Below are 15,107 nucleotides of genomic sequence, written 5' to 3'. Positions count from 1 at the left end.
TGGCCCTCACACTAAACAACAAATACATAAAAAAAGGATATGGCAATTCAACATGATATGAATGATATTCAGAGTTCCTGAATGACCTTCTTATGTCCTGGGTAATTTCCCTTCTCTGGGATTCAAAGTCACTTCTGCAAATGTTCAACCAAAGAAAGAAATGTCTTGAATCAGTTTTTGATGTTTCAAAATCAAAGTAAAAGGTAGTTAACCAAAGTTCCACTGGCAAAAAATCTCCTCTCTTGGGGGAAATATCTACTTTCTGCTTCTAGCAAAATAGCCCCAATCGTAGTTTTGGCCACGATGCTTTGTCACCTCTTTAAAGATTGATATAACATTGTATTTCTGTACAAAAGTGAAGGATAGAGTTCAACCTTGGCTTTAAGAATCACAATTAGGCACACACGACCACCCTTTGATGTACTTTCCATATGTTAAATGTTTCCACAATTGTATTGTCAATGTTAAGTATTCGGTAATGTTCTTTGCAGCGTTCACTCCCTTAATTGGAGACACACAACCACTCCTTTAGGTAGAAACAGTCGCATTGAACAATGGATTTTAGTAGCATTAGCTTTATACGCAAGTAAAAGGATCTTCCAGATTACACACAAGTGCTACATTTCCATTTTGTTGACATTGTAGATTCAACAACCAAGTTTTACTCGCTTTAATTCTTATGCGAGTTATCACAGAGCTGGATACTGTGTCCGGCAATGCTCGCACAAGGTTTTAGAAAACCGTACTTCACTCACTGGCTTCTTTGACACTTGCTCTGTGGGTTGCACTGCTTTTTCTGACTTCTGCTATGACCTCTGCTGCTTCTGTCTTTGTTAGGACCCACACCCTTCCTCTGTGAAGGTGTCTCGGTCCGGTCACACTTTTCTTGAGCCCCTCTCGCTCCTAAGACCCATGGCTTGAAAACTGCTCCTCGCCCCAGTCTCCAGCATGGTCTCTGCACAGCAACAATGGCAATCAGGCTCACATGAGGAAAACCAGCCCTCCTGCACGTCTTCTGCTGCACAGCCTCTGCACTTCTGAATATGGGGGAACAGGACTCTCTCAGAACACGCAGGTGAAATCTGATCTTCTGAATTTGAGGGAACAGGACTCTCTCAGAACATGCAGGTGAAATCTGATCTGTCCATGCTCACTTCTGCTTGGTTTTCCAGCCTCATGTCTTCTTCTTTCTGCTACTACTGCTACGGCTCGCACTCCTTTCACAGTTCCAGCTCTTTCTACTCCCTCTTCCGATTGCCTGCACCTGAGGGGGCCTTTTATGCCTCCCAGCTTCCTTCAGGTGTCGGCTGTTAGGCTCAATTGCCTGACTACTGCAATGGCAGTTAGGCTTAATTGCCTGAGTACTGCTGCATCTGCATGCCTCTTCATCATATGAGTATTCCTGGGATTCTGGGACTTGTAGTCCCTTTCTGCAAAGTTGTTTCTTTTGACAATTGAGTTATTTTTAATGGTTAGATTTATTTTCCCTAAACTCATTAAGAGATGGACTATGAGAATTATCTGTTACAAAGGAAGATAATTTATTGAAGACAACATTTCCATATTCCTTTACATTATCCCCTCGGGAGTGAGGAAGGTGTTTAGTTTGGGATGCTCAAAAATAATATTTCCTTCGGTAAGGCTTGCTCAGATTTTCCAATACTTGTATCCATACCATGAGATTTAATATGAGGGTCAAGTACATTGAAATGACAGTAACCCATTACCTCTTTTGCTAACTTGGAAAGATACTTCCTTCCAGAGGAATAATACTGTGCCTCATCCCACGGAATCTCCTCACCACCCTGGGCCCTGTCGTCTCCCAGGCGATCCTCCCAGAGTACACCACCCCCAGGGTTAGAATCAGGAAGAGTCTGCTTTTCCCTGGCCAGCTGGGAGGAGACTTTAGGCAGTGTTTCAATGAGGTATCCGTAGGATTCATCAAACTGTAAATACTGTTATGATATGATGTGAGTAATTTATAATGCACCTGTACACAAGTGTTTCAAGTGTTTATTATAGTAGATGTTTCATGTCTGCCTTGTTTTGTTCTCATTTACTGTTTCCAGCTCCTGCTCCACTAGCATCATGTTTAATGTATTAACTACTGTATTGTTACTATTTAAAGCAATCAGCAACCGGACTGTGCCAGGAACCAAAAGCCCTTCATCAATGCTGCTTGGAAAACACGTTTCATTTTCATGTCGATAAATTAGCTACACATTAATGCTCCCCTTATTACATTTTTAGGCAATCGCCTTCGCAAATATGGAGTTGTCAGTACAGCTCTATGCGCAAAAATCAAGCATGTCACATAGTAACGGAAAAAACGGATTCACAGCTCCCCAAACTCTCCTACGGCCAATATTCTCTTACAGTGGCAATGTTCTGTTAAATGGTTGTTTTACTTGGACCTACTAACATATTGAGGAATTTAAGAAATGGGTTTTTATCACAGTGTGTATTATCTAAAAACGTGTGCACTGTGTTTGCTGTATTACATTTAAAGTATTGGATTTTCTACATTTAATTATTTCATATTCTTAGCAAACATAGTAGATAACAGTCAATTTCGTGTTTTGCACTACTGAGAACATTTTAGATAACACGGTTTAGGGCAAACATGTTTGCTCCTTTCTGTATTATCCAAGCAGCAAAACTGGTCCTAAATTCAATTGCTACATTTTTTGCGCAAGGGCAAAGTTTTGATAATCTGGACCCTGACTGTGGACTCTCCGGAAACATGGCAACTTTAAAGATTCCTTTCAGAGGGCAGATTATTGGCACTAACGAAATCTGGCAGGAAATGATAATGGACCTCCAATAAAAGTTCCCCTATGGGGTCTGTGTTTTAAGGGAGGAGCTGTGCATCCTCTAGAGACGTGTAAATGTTTGTTGTGGGGACACAAAACAGCTTAATGCATTTATTTATTCAATTTACCTCTCTTTGTGAAATAAGGGCGAACATGGCAGAATTTGTTGTTGCATATATACTACGAGCATAACTTTGATGCAGATTAATGCAGAAAGGGATACAATTAAGCATTTCTTCACAGAATATGCAAAAGCAGCTGTAGTCAAGCAACTAACAAACAGAGAAATGTCCTAGCTTTTGGCTATGCTTAACTTGTGTGACGTATTTTAGAACTGCACATATTGAATCTTTTCTATGTATTTTTACATTTAGTAGGATAATCATAATGAGTTGGCTACAGTGCAAGTTAAATGAAATGCAAAAATATTTGCGTTCTTAATGGAAAAATATGTTTCACAATAAAGATTTTCTGATAGAAAATTCCAGACATCTGACGCTCCTGCACCTATTCTTTAACTTTCCATAAAGAGCTTAGTGCAGACTTTACCATAATAAACAGGACTTCACTTACCTGTGCAGTAAAGAAAGCTGGAGTCAGCGATCCAGATGGAAGTGCAGGGCTGTTGAGGGCAATTGACCCTATGTCGCTACTGGAGAGAAGGAGCGGAGGTGCTGAAATTTCCAGGCCTTTGGGTTTTTTAGCCTTCGGAGGTAGCGAATGAGATTTTAGTTTTGAGCCAGAGGAGAGGTTTAAGGGCTCTGCGAAATCTGAGTCATAGTAGTTGTCTTCAAGAAAAAGGCTCCTCTGTTCAGGAGAGAAGGAAGAGTTGGGAGACAAAGAAGAAGACCGTGAAGAGGCTGGGGATGAGGATGAAATGCGGGATGCATTTGTGGCCATTATCGATGCTATTTTAGCTGATACAGATGTGGTCAAAAGAGAAGATACTGCTGCTGATTCTGATGTGGAAGGCAGTGACACCATGGGCCTCATTGCACGATTGTCTACTTTATTGGATTTATTAGTCACAAATCTTATAACAGTCCTGACTTCTTCCACTGGTCTTCTTGCTGGTGGTTCGTCCTTCTCATCTTCCTCTTCCTCTTCTTCTTCCTCTTCTTCCAGTTTCTCAGTTTTAATAGTTTTGAAGTTATCCCTCTGGTTCTGCAGGGAGTTAATGGTGAAAGATGAATACAGGCCAGAGTGAATGTATTCATTCCGATGAGCGCTTTTAAGTGCTGACAAACTATGTTTGTGCTGCTCCCTTGCCTCTGAAGGGATTTTGCAATCGCTGTCCTGCAGCAATAAACTCTCCCTGCTGATATCCAAAGCATGTGGATCCATTTTTAAGATCTCTGGGAAGGACACAAATTTGTACACAAATTTCTGCCCAATGACTTTTTTGATGATATTCTGTGGACAAAAAATGTCATAATGTTTTATTATCTGGGAAAAGTTTGATAAGTCATGTCTTCATAACATTAATCTCATTGTAATACATGGGTGCCTGCAATAGTTATATAAAAACCTTTAATATGTTCCTATTACAATCTATTTGTGACATCACTTATCACCTACATTAAGAAAAGAACATTTCTACCCAACTGTATTAACATATTGTAGTTGAGTTGGAACATCAAAATGGTTCTGTCTGAGCAAATACATAGTGGAATTGAACTGACACTGGAATGTTGATACTGTCTATGACAATTAACAAACATTACTTGATAAAGACCTCTGTGCGGTATTATTTGCTACTTGAGCTTGGCACTGGAGTTTTGTGAACATTCTCCATGTTTTCTCTTATTTTAAAACACATCTGTTAAAATGCTTTTTACAATATTTGTTTGCAACACATTTCAGACTGCATTGTGGTTCTTTTCAGCCAACCATAAAATGTTCACCATTTCTTTTACATCTAAACAATTGGAAGATATCTTGTATCAGGATGAGTACAAGACCATGTATTGAAGGAGTTGGGGGTGTGACCATGGCCCTCATTACAAGTCAGGCGTTAAGGGTTTAACGGCGCCGTTGGCGGCGTTAAACCCTTAACACCTGATTCACACTTTAACGCCTGCTTTTTGTAGGCGTTAAGGTCCAAGGCGCTAAGCGACCTTGGTGCTAATTACGGCACCGTAATTTACGGTGCCGTAATTAGCGCCTTCCCCATCCCCATTATGCTCTATGGGGCAAAAATGGGAATGGGGAAGGGCAAATGGTGAGTGGGGAATTACCGCCCCACTCACCTTGGAATGGGGCGGTAATTCCGCCATCCACCATGGCGGAATCCGGCATGGACCATGGTGCTACTAGCACCATGGTCCACCGCCTGACTTGTAATGAGGGCCATGGTATTATAAGGCATAAAGTACACGCTAGCATACATACAAAAGATATTGTCATCTCGGAGTTCCAACGGTCTTATAAAATAACTCAGCCTTTAGTCTCGTTTCTCTGTTTGATCAAAAGACCCCCTAGTGAATTGCATTTTCTTTACAATGTTTGTTAAGGGGTACTTAATCCCATCTATTATAAAATCCACTTTTCAGCTTTCAAAGAGAAAGCTAATTTTTTTATATTTTAAACTTAAAATGTTAGTTGGTATATATTAGATACAGATACTCTTTCAAGCAATAGAAAATAATTCCAACAAATGTAAATATTTATATTACAAAAATTGATTGTTTATTCACTGTTCAATGGCACATTTCTATTGTGGACAACCCTCACTCTTGAATAATGAAAATGTGGGTCGGTGTGTCTATTAAACAGCATTTAACCACATTGAAACAATAGATCTGAAACGGCAATTTATTCTTAACAGCTGCAGACTTTTTTCTCTAACTAGATCTTAGCAAGTTAAGGTTCACAGAGCGAATGCATACAATGAATATTTGTGAAAAACATATTTAGACAAACCTTTTTCTACTTGATATCATTTGAAGGATGACATTCTCACATAGATTTAACATACATCGGTAATTCAGTTTTCAACCAAGATGTGACCTGTATCTCTCTATTCCCATTAATGAAAGGTTATCCTACCAGTAGCTCCATTACTCCTAGTAAGAGATGGGTAAGTAATAGAAAAGTACAATTAGGTTAGTTTAAAAATACTAAGTGTAACATTCACACTTTATTAAGATGTTGAGCAAATAGAAAATGTTATTGCTTGAGAGTTCTCTGATGTTACAAAGCATAGTCTGCTTGTCACCGCTTTCAGTATCTTTTAAATGATCAAAAGCTATCATACTTGTGTGTGTTTATGAAGGGTGCGCTGTTGATTGGCTTTAAGAAAAGATAGACTGTTTCTCAGTCCCACCCATGCAACTTAATACGATGGTTGATTTACTGAACACCTTAATCAGTTTAAGGCTATTGACTGACAAGCTAGCTTTGTTATCCTTATAGTGTAGGATATTAGGACACCTTTGCTGAGGAGATGTCTATATGGAAAATATGAGTATCAGAGGATCACTCACTGCTCTTATGAAATATTTGTCAATGTGACATTTCTATGGTTTTTCATCAATCAATCAAAAATACTGTGATGTAAATGTTCCAGTATTTGCAACATATCACCTTCTTTAGTGAAAATAACCATGTCCATTCTGATATCTGAAGAAGAATGTGTGGCTCTCTTGCATAGCTATCCCCGATATGCTGAAAGTGGTGCGGTATCTGTCACAGTCACTATAATGTGTGCAATACTATTATATGAATATTGCGTCAATGGGAAGGAACATAATTATGTTAAATTGATTGCACAAAAATATGTACAGAAAAGGGAATTAATTGCAAAATTGATAACTTCTCAATCCAGAGGGATATATGTTTTAGGTTTGATTTAATTGAATAAAGAATTCTGTGGTTTACAAGATGGTTGCAATTCTCACTTGATATAAGATTATATGACAAAGTTAGGATGTTATCTAAAGGTTATAAAATACACATTAACTGTTTTTTCCAGAAAAGTGCAAGGTTATGGGTTGACTCTGGATTCTTTTTGTTTACTTTTGCATTGTAGACTTTCCTGAAAACAGAAATATGCACCATGGAAACCAATAGAATAACGCATAGGTCCGACAATAGAATAAACCTTACTATATAGTTAAGTGGTAAACATTTTACATTAGTTCTTAGTAGTGGTATTATTGGTTAAAAAATCATGAACGTTTTTGGAGGTTGTCAGATGATTGACAAACGAGTGGCGTCTTAGTTTTGGGAGTATAATTATTTGTCTGACACATAATAAAAGATTCATGGCAAAAGTCAGAAAATCAAAACAAGGTAATATTTGTTTGTGTTTTTGTTGAGTGCAAGCAAAATATATTGATACCTAGGAAGGAAGATTCGAAACAGGTAAAAACCATTGTATAACTGGATTGTAGGGAATTATATATTCTCTAGGAATGCCACAACTCAGCATTTTGGCCTCTGGGTGGCGCTGTCTGCAGGCCTGCTCGATATTGTCAACCATCAACAAACATGACCCCGAATCATCATTTAACATATTCAGGCACAAATCTGTACTTTCAAAAACAAGTACTACAACTCCCGTATTGCACCTACAAGATACCTGGAAAATCTAGCAGCCTAGTCCAGAAACACTCTTGCACATGTACACACACATGTTTCTTTGTGAACAGAAGAAGGAAAGTGCTTTTCAGAGGACTGCAACACTCAAAATACCACAGCAATTACTGTGCTTTTGTTTCTATAGAGAAACCCCTGGAGTTTGTCAGCACTGGCTCCTCTTACAAAATCCGTGCAGGCGATTTCCATTAACCACCCATGTGATTGCTTGTGTGCAGCCAGTCAAACGGCTCTACCCTGACTTTCCTCCCTGCTAGCACTGCTCTTATTGGCTGCCAGACCCTAAGGGTTCCTCTCTGTGCATTGACATCTGATCCTCATGCAACCGGGACTCATTTGGAATCTCTCTATTTTGCTGACCATTGTGCTTATCCCAGCTCCTGCAATCCCTTGCTCCAGTTTCCACAGCTCAGCCTTGCAGGTTCTGTCATTTACTCTCTGCCCCTTTTATTTGTGCTTATTTTCTGCAGCTCCCACCCCGATTATTGTGCTTTGCCCCTGCAACTTCCAGCCTCTGTTACTTTTGCTACTTTCCTTAAGTCTTCGTCCCTGATTCCTGCTTCGTCCTCTTCTCCTGCTATTTCACGTATTTATAGTCTCGAGCTTTACCCTGTTTAGTCATACTGTTTTCTCTGGCTTCTGTTTGTACATTTCCGCTTAGTTGTTATTCTGGGTCCCATGCCCCTGCTTTCTATAGTTCGAGTGTTCCCAGTCCGATTGTAAAGCCTGCTTCACTGTTCTACAGTGTCCTCACCTGCGCCTCTGTGGATTCCTTTGTACAGAGAGTGGCTCCTATGCATAGGGGACAATCTCTGCCTGTCTGCCTGTCTGTCTCATTTTACCAGTATTTCATTTACCAGTGGGTAATTGCTGTTCCAACAGAAGGCATCCACTGTATGTTCCGAATACACGCACATAGGCTTGCCTTGTGTATGTGCACAACTTGTTTGTGCCATAGGGTCCAGGCACAGAGGCCACTCGTGCTGCCCCTTTCTCATTGGATTGCATGGTGACTATCTGTTAGAGTATTTGCACAGAGGTATTGAGTGTCCCTTGTATCTGTGGGCAGTCTCCAGACTGACCTGTGTACACCGCTAGTGGCATTCCACATTGTTTGTAGAGTACATGGTTCCCATCCGTACTTGTTCACCATTGCAGTCTACCTTTTCTTTTGGTTCCATTGTTCTTATTTACCTTGGCTGTTCGTCCTTCTTGTGCTCCCTCCTGCTGTACGCAGTTGCCTGTCCCTTTACATTAGCTGTTCCCAAATCTGCACATGGTGCCCTGGCCAATTCTAGCAAGGAATTGCATTAAGATAATGTTTTTTATTAAACCTAATAGTGGTATCAGGACATTGGCCCTCATTACAACCCCGGCGCTAAACCATGGCGCTATTAGCACCATGGTTGGTGCCGGTGTTGTAACGAGTCCGCCATGGTGGAATGGGGAAATACCACCCCATTCCAAGGTTGGCTGGACGGTATTTCCCCATTTCACCATGGCCCTTCCCCATTCCCATTTTTGCCCCATAGGGCTCAATGGGACTGGGGAAGGCGCTAAGTACGGTACTGCAAATTGCGGTACCGTAATTAGCACTGAGGTCCCTTTCCGGCACCCTACTTTAACGGCTGGTAAAACCAGCCGTTAAGGTCGGGTCCCGCAAAGGGACCTCGTAATCAGGCGTTAAGGGTTTAACGACGCCGACACCTTTTACGGTGCCGTTAAACCCTTAACGCCAGGGTCGTAATGACCCCCATTAGGTTTTCGCACATATTGATTTAGTTTTAATGTGGAGTATTTGCCAGGTGTAATACATTGTGGGGTGTAATAGCTGCAAGTTTTAAAATATGTTATTGTAATTTCATAGGTGAAGTGCAGCGCTACATGTAACACACATGTGCAATATTAGTGTATTACTATGCATTAGTGAGTCTGCACCGAAGACAATCAAATTTTAACTGTAGTTAAATATGGCAACATACAAGGAATCAAGAGAATATATTAAACCTCTTTTTAGGCCTAGGGGCTTTGCACTATATGCTTTTCATTAAAGGAATCCATCCACAGAAACCCTTAGAGAAAAATATCCAAGAAAGAGATTTCCAAGTTCTAGGAGATCACTCTCTCAAGCAATATTTAGAAGGTGATGAAGACTGTTGATGTTTCCCAAATGTGATGAGGATAATGATGATGAATTTAGTAAGGTATGGCAAGACAATCTTACTCGGGAATACTTTAGTATGATTACATTACTAATCACACATACAGAGAAATTCTATAGACACATGAAATATGAAATAAATAAAAAGGAATAAACAGTCAATTCTCCAAACTATCCAAAATAACTATAACACATTAGATTGCACCCTTAACGAATTTCAAAATTAAATTGAAAATGACAAAATAATTCTTTAGGGATGAACATGATTATGGACATTGCAGTCGTTTTTCATGCCAACCAAAATATGATGGGATTATGCATACATTGTACTCATAGCGCAGCACATCCAGTAGCATGCCTGTAAACTCAGATCCAGAAATCAATGACAGTGGAGAGGAAAGGCGTGGAACAAGTGTTGCAGTTGTTGATAATGATACACCAACTGAGAAAATATGTTTTTTCACACAAATAATATATTACAGGAGAGGCAACATGGTGAAATTTTTCATAGAAAATATCAAATCCCAGGGAAGATTGGAGCGATGCACATGATCAGTCAATATACGTCAGGAAGAACCAAAGGAAAGAGTAGAATACAAAAAAAGAGATAATAAGAGAGACATGGGAATAACAAAGTCCTGGCTAAGATCCAACATGAATCACAAATAGATGAGTAAAAAATGATTAATCTCTGTACATGTGTACTAACCAAGGAAGAAATACAGATACTTAGAAGGAATCATCATGTGTACCTAACACTTGAATTATGCAGATGCACACATAAGTGTATTTAATTTTGCAGGAAAATTAAACACAAAAAATGCATTCATCATGCAAAAAAGATGTCAGACTGATGGACATTTCAAGACATACAAAAAATTATCTGTAAGACCTTGGACGCATACTATTTCTGGAAAAGATACAAGAGAATAAAATCAGCAGTCTTACTCAGGAACTTGAAATTGCACAGGGCATGAGCAAAATTATGGAATTTAAGAAACCTCTAAATTTGTCCCGTCCCTTGCATCAGACAATGTGATTGATCTATTCTTGAATTCAATACTGGAGCAAACATACCAACACAAGCGGAAAGAAAAAGTGTTAATAACAAAAAGGGTTAATACCAGTTAAAATCGTACTAAAGCAAAAGGAATAGCATTGGAATCTTTGTAATCTGACAATACAATAATGATAAATCTAGCTGATAAAGGGAGCAATCTGATGATAATGAACAAAGACGTCTGCATGAAGAAAAGGTTTGAACATTTGAAGACTCCAGGGTGGTACAAGAAAATCCTGCATTCCAAATTGTTAGGGACCAAAGAGATAGATATCAACACAATTGTGGACTGGGCTAGAGGTGGACTATTAATAAATGATGAAAATTATTTTGTGATAGTTAAATATCCAAACAGGCCCACTGTTTATTTCTTACCCAAGGTACATAAGGAATGCAATAATGTATCACTATTGAGACAAATATTTAGTGGGATAACTTCTATTGTGAAGCCACTTTCAGAATGAATAGATTGTGATTTACAGCCTGTGGTGATAAAACGAGTGCCACATGTCAAGAGACACCAAGGAGGTTCCAAATCAAAACAGAGAATTAACTGGAAAGGGGATTACTGGATCGTTACTTTGAAGGTGGTGACTTTATAATGAATTTTCTAAGGAAGGAACAGCACCACACTTCCGTAGAACTGGAGTAGGAACTATATCATAAAAAGGTTTACGGTTTTCTTTATTTTCTTATGGTTTGCAGTCTAAAAGGGTTTTCTATTTTCTTGGCTTTCAAACGCGAAGAAAATGACAATGATAATGGTTTTATTCTTATATTGAGGAAGGCAATGTTAAGGTCATGATCTGAAAAGATGGGACTCTTGGTAGGATCTGGTGATAGAAGTTGATTGGGGTTTGGCTCAATTGACCAGCGCTGGATGCTTCTGGGGTGTGCCCAGGAGGATCTTGACGCCTCTATCAGCGACTGCCCTCCTGAGAGCTCTGTTCTTGTCAATGGTGCGCCAAAAGACCTGTTGGCAGGTTTTCAGTTTCTTCGGATTGTACTTGAGAATGTAACCCCTTGACTACATTTCAAGTGTATTCTGGTTTCTGTACTGAGAGACTTAAGTCACAACTGCCAAAGTGAGGGTTAGCTTTTTACTGTTCTTAATCTTTGTGCATGTTCAGCTGACAGTCATGTACACCCTTTTGCTATTACTAATGCCCTCTGAGGCTCTCTTAAGTATTGCTTGGCCCTCTCCCGGACTTGACTAATTCCCGTTACTTGGTACTTGGTGGCGGGTGTCTTTGCCGGTTCAGCTGGGTTTTTGTGACAGTCAATTGCCTTTTCCCACTCTCGTCAGAGTACGCTCCTTGGGCTCTGCACAGCTGGCTGTCAGGAAGTGGACCAGGGCCTCGAGTTTCCTTCTGTCTATAGAATGTCCAGCCACCACTTCTCTGGATACTGTTCAGGTTTCTGTAAGTGGCTCTGGGAATGGGTAGGGTTAGCGGTTTCAGCGTAGTTGTTGGACCGCCCAGTCCACCCACAAAAGGTCATGCCACCATGACCCAATCTGTATCCTTCTGTAGGGCCGACTCTTCATTGTTAATTGTGTGTTATACTTTTTTATATTTGAATTCTGAAAGGTTTCAATTACAAACCATAACACAATCAAAAATGTTTTAAAAAGAATCACATTCGTAAGACCATCAGGACCGCGAGCATTGGAGGTTTGAAACTTACGTAATATGTTTTACAAATAAATCAAATCAGATTTCCCAAATTTACATTTCTTCCTTCTAATCGGTGAGTTGATATGATTCACTATATTCTTTTTATAAAATGTTTTTGCTAGAAAATCACTCAAACTGTTTTCAGGAACGGGATTTGGTTGCATGTTCTAAATGGTGTGTTTGTTGACAATATACCAGAACTTTTTTTTCATCATTAATGGTAACAACCTTTATCATATTTGCCAACGTGTGTTTCTTATGTATACCTGATGTCTTTTTAGCCAACTCTTTCCTTTGATTTGTATTCGATTTTCTATCTTGAGCAATTCTGTGAACATTCCTTATTAAAATACTGTTTTCCCTAGCAATAATATCATATATCTTTCTTTCCCTATTGTTAATGTCAGAATCCACAATCTTATGACCAACAGTACAAAAAGTGTTTGTTAACTTTATCTGTTTGTTAACTTTATCATCCAATTGCCAAACTCTTCCGTTGTTTACAAGTCTAAAACCCTTAGTTGATTCAGAATTAAAATATCTTGATTATTCAGGTAAATGATGTTCTTCATCGTCCAATGTCTCTGTTCGCAGAGATGTGGACTTCGGTGCTCTCAATGTTTTTCCAGGAATTCCTGTGGTAAATAGATTTACCACTAATGATATTATCGCATGATCACTTCCATTCTTTTTTAGTATTTTCAGACTCCCTTCAATTGAAAAGTGTTCACTACTAATAAAAAAGCAGTCTATAAATGATTTTGTAAACACTAGTTGCCAAGTCGGTGAACCAGGGATATCCCTGCTAGTGCGACAATTGAGCATTAACATCTGCAAATTAGTCATGAATAACAACCTTTTTTCCTTTGTCATGTCCCATAGTTTGCCGTAATTTAGCTTCTGATATTGCAGGATTGCATGATATGGTCATACAGGCACTGTCATCATATAATCCGCCGTCAGCATTACAATCACCACCTGTGAGGCCTACAGAAATATAGTGATAGGCGTTCACAATTTCTTCAATGTGTTTCAATACTTCCTTTGTGAACATTCCTCCAGGCGAGTCTAATATAGAAGACTCATTTTCAAGTGTAATCTCAACCACCAAAATATAATCGCAGTTTATTTTTACATTTATAGCCGCGCACACAACCTTGAGGCATCTAGGTGCTAGCTACAGTCATAGTAGGGTTACATGAGGAATGACATTGAAAAAACAACGTATAATATTCAGCGAGGCAAAGAACAACCAATTACTGGATCTGTATTAGGCAGGTCGTCAAGCGGGATCACAGCGGGATCACAGCTATTTCGAAAGTATTGCAAAATGTGTGAAATATGCAAAGACATATGAAATCAACAGTGAAGCTAATTACAGACACCAGAAAATATTACAATATCCACAGGATAAAAATCCCAACTTGCTGGGTCCATGGTAGGGCACGGTCTGTGTGCAGGATCATGGCCAGGCAAGTCAAGGGAAAGGTGGATCGCAGAGGTTATAGAGACAAAAATGCGGGTGAGACAAGTACAAAAATTTAAATAAGTGAATAGTGGCACTGGTAAGAGACACTGGTCATGTGGCAGTGAGGAAAGTCATAGAGAATGGATGTGATTGAATCCGCGAGACAAAACAAACCACTCTTGTTTGGTCCATATTAGTGCACGGACGGTGTGCAGGATCACATCATGCATGCAAGGGGAACAACGAGCAGTGATTAATGATCCGTAGTCGTGGTATAGGAGATTAGAGGTTTTACAATGAGTGAGGCAAGAAAAAGAAAACAGCATGAACTGGGTGCTACATCAGCTGCAAGGGCATTGGTGGCACAGATTAGATCAGGAAAATTGATTTCTTGACCACAAAGTCAATTTTGCATCCACCGCGGACAAATGAGCAATGGGCTTGGGTAAATGCGAGGTAGATGTGTATACATTGAGTGGGCTTGTTGCGAACGGCGTGTGCTGGGCAGACGATGTGAGACCAGGTTGGTACGCTGGGAGGAAAGGGGTGGGTGAAGGTAAAGGGCAGCTAACAGTTTGCCTTACACTTAAAGTGCGGGATAGCGATACATTACAAAGGCTAACAGATGTGCTTCCTGAAAGGCGGTAACCTGGCTTATCTTCTGAGCATTTAGAAGCGATGAGGTTGCGACAAGCAGGGGAACAGGCATGCTGGTTTGCCTGGCGGAGACCGGAAGAAACAAGTTCTTCAGGCCTTAGACACCGGCCTTTGGAACAGGCCTATTCCACCTGCCTGCAAAATACAGGTTGCTGGTTTGTAGGCCAATTTCCTCAATCAGGTCGCTCCAAGCATGGAGTATATAGAGGGCCATCCAGTGTGGTAGAAATGGGGGCGGCCATCTTGCCGTTGTATCCGAACTTCATGCACTGAATGGGGCTGGTGGATGGTGGCAGGCTGGGGGTCCACAGCGGATACTTCTCAGGCCGTGCACCGGCATAGATGGTTCTTTGTATTTATTTCAACAGCACTACATTTATTATTTACACCTCTATGTAGACCCCCATAGGGGCACCCACAAATTCCTTTTCTTGCCTTCTGCATAAACACATTATATCCATCAACATAAAAATCATGCAAAAGCCAACTCTCCTGAATTAAAAACATCTCATGTTTGAATAATAATTGTTCTTGTATTTAGCAAATGCCTATGGACATGTGTATTCCAGGAAGCTATTGTCATTTCGTTATTACAAATACTAGGGTTGCAGCATATTTTTTAGTTGAAGAGTAACAGGCAAACACGACCAGCTACAATTATGGCTGTTTAATT

At 39.9% G+C, this 15,107-nt stretch overlaps 1 protein-coding gene across 2 annotated transcripts in view; it reads right to left on the bottom strand.

Moving 5' to 3' along the window:
* The window catches only part of ELK3 (ETS transcription factor ELK3), a 298,938-nt gene that overhangs the window by 70,162 nt on the left and 213,669 nt on the right, over positions 1 to 15,107 (bottom strand). For both annotated transcript variants that reach the window (XM_069629413.1, XM_069629412.1), the window contains exon 3: positions 3,387 to 4,226. In XM_069629413.1, the coding sequence (XP_069485514.1) occupies positions 3,387 to 4,226 (840 nt within the window). The remainder of the gene's footprint in view (positions 1 to 3,386; positions 4,227 to 15,107) is intronic.

Source organism: Ambystoma mexicanum, chromosome 12 (assembly GCF_040938575.1).
Source record: "Ambystoma mexicanum isolate Mex_15411 chromosome 12, UKY_AmexF1_1, whole genome shotgun sequence".
In the NCBI taxonomy this organism is placed as follows: domain Eukaryota; kingdom Metazoa; phylum Chordata; class Amphibia; order Caudata; family Ambystomatidae; genus Ambystoma; species Ambystoma mexicanum.
Note: the sequence above shows the minus strand (reverse complement) of the source record. Positions and strands in the feature narration are given on the sequence as shown.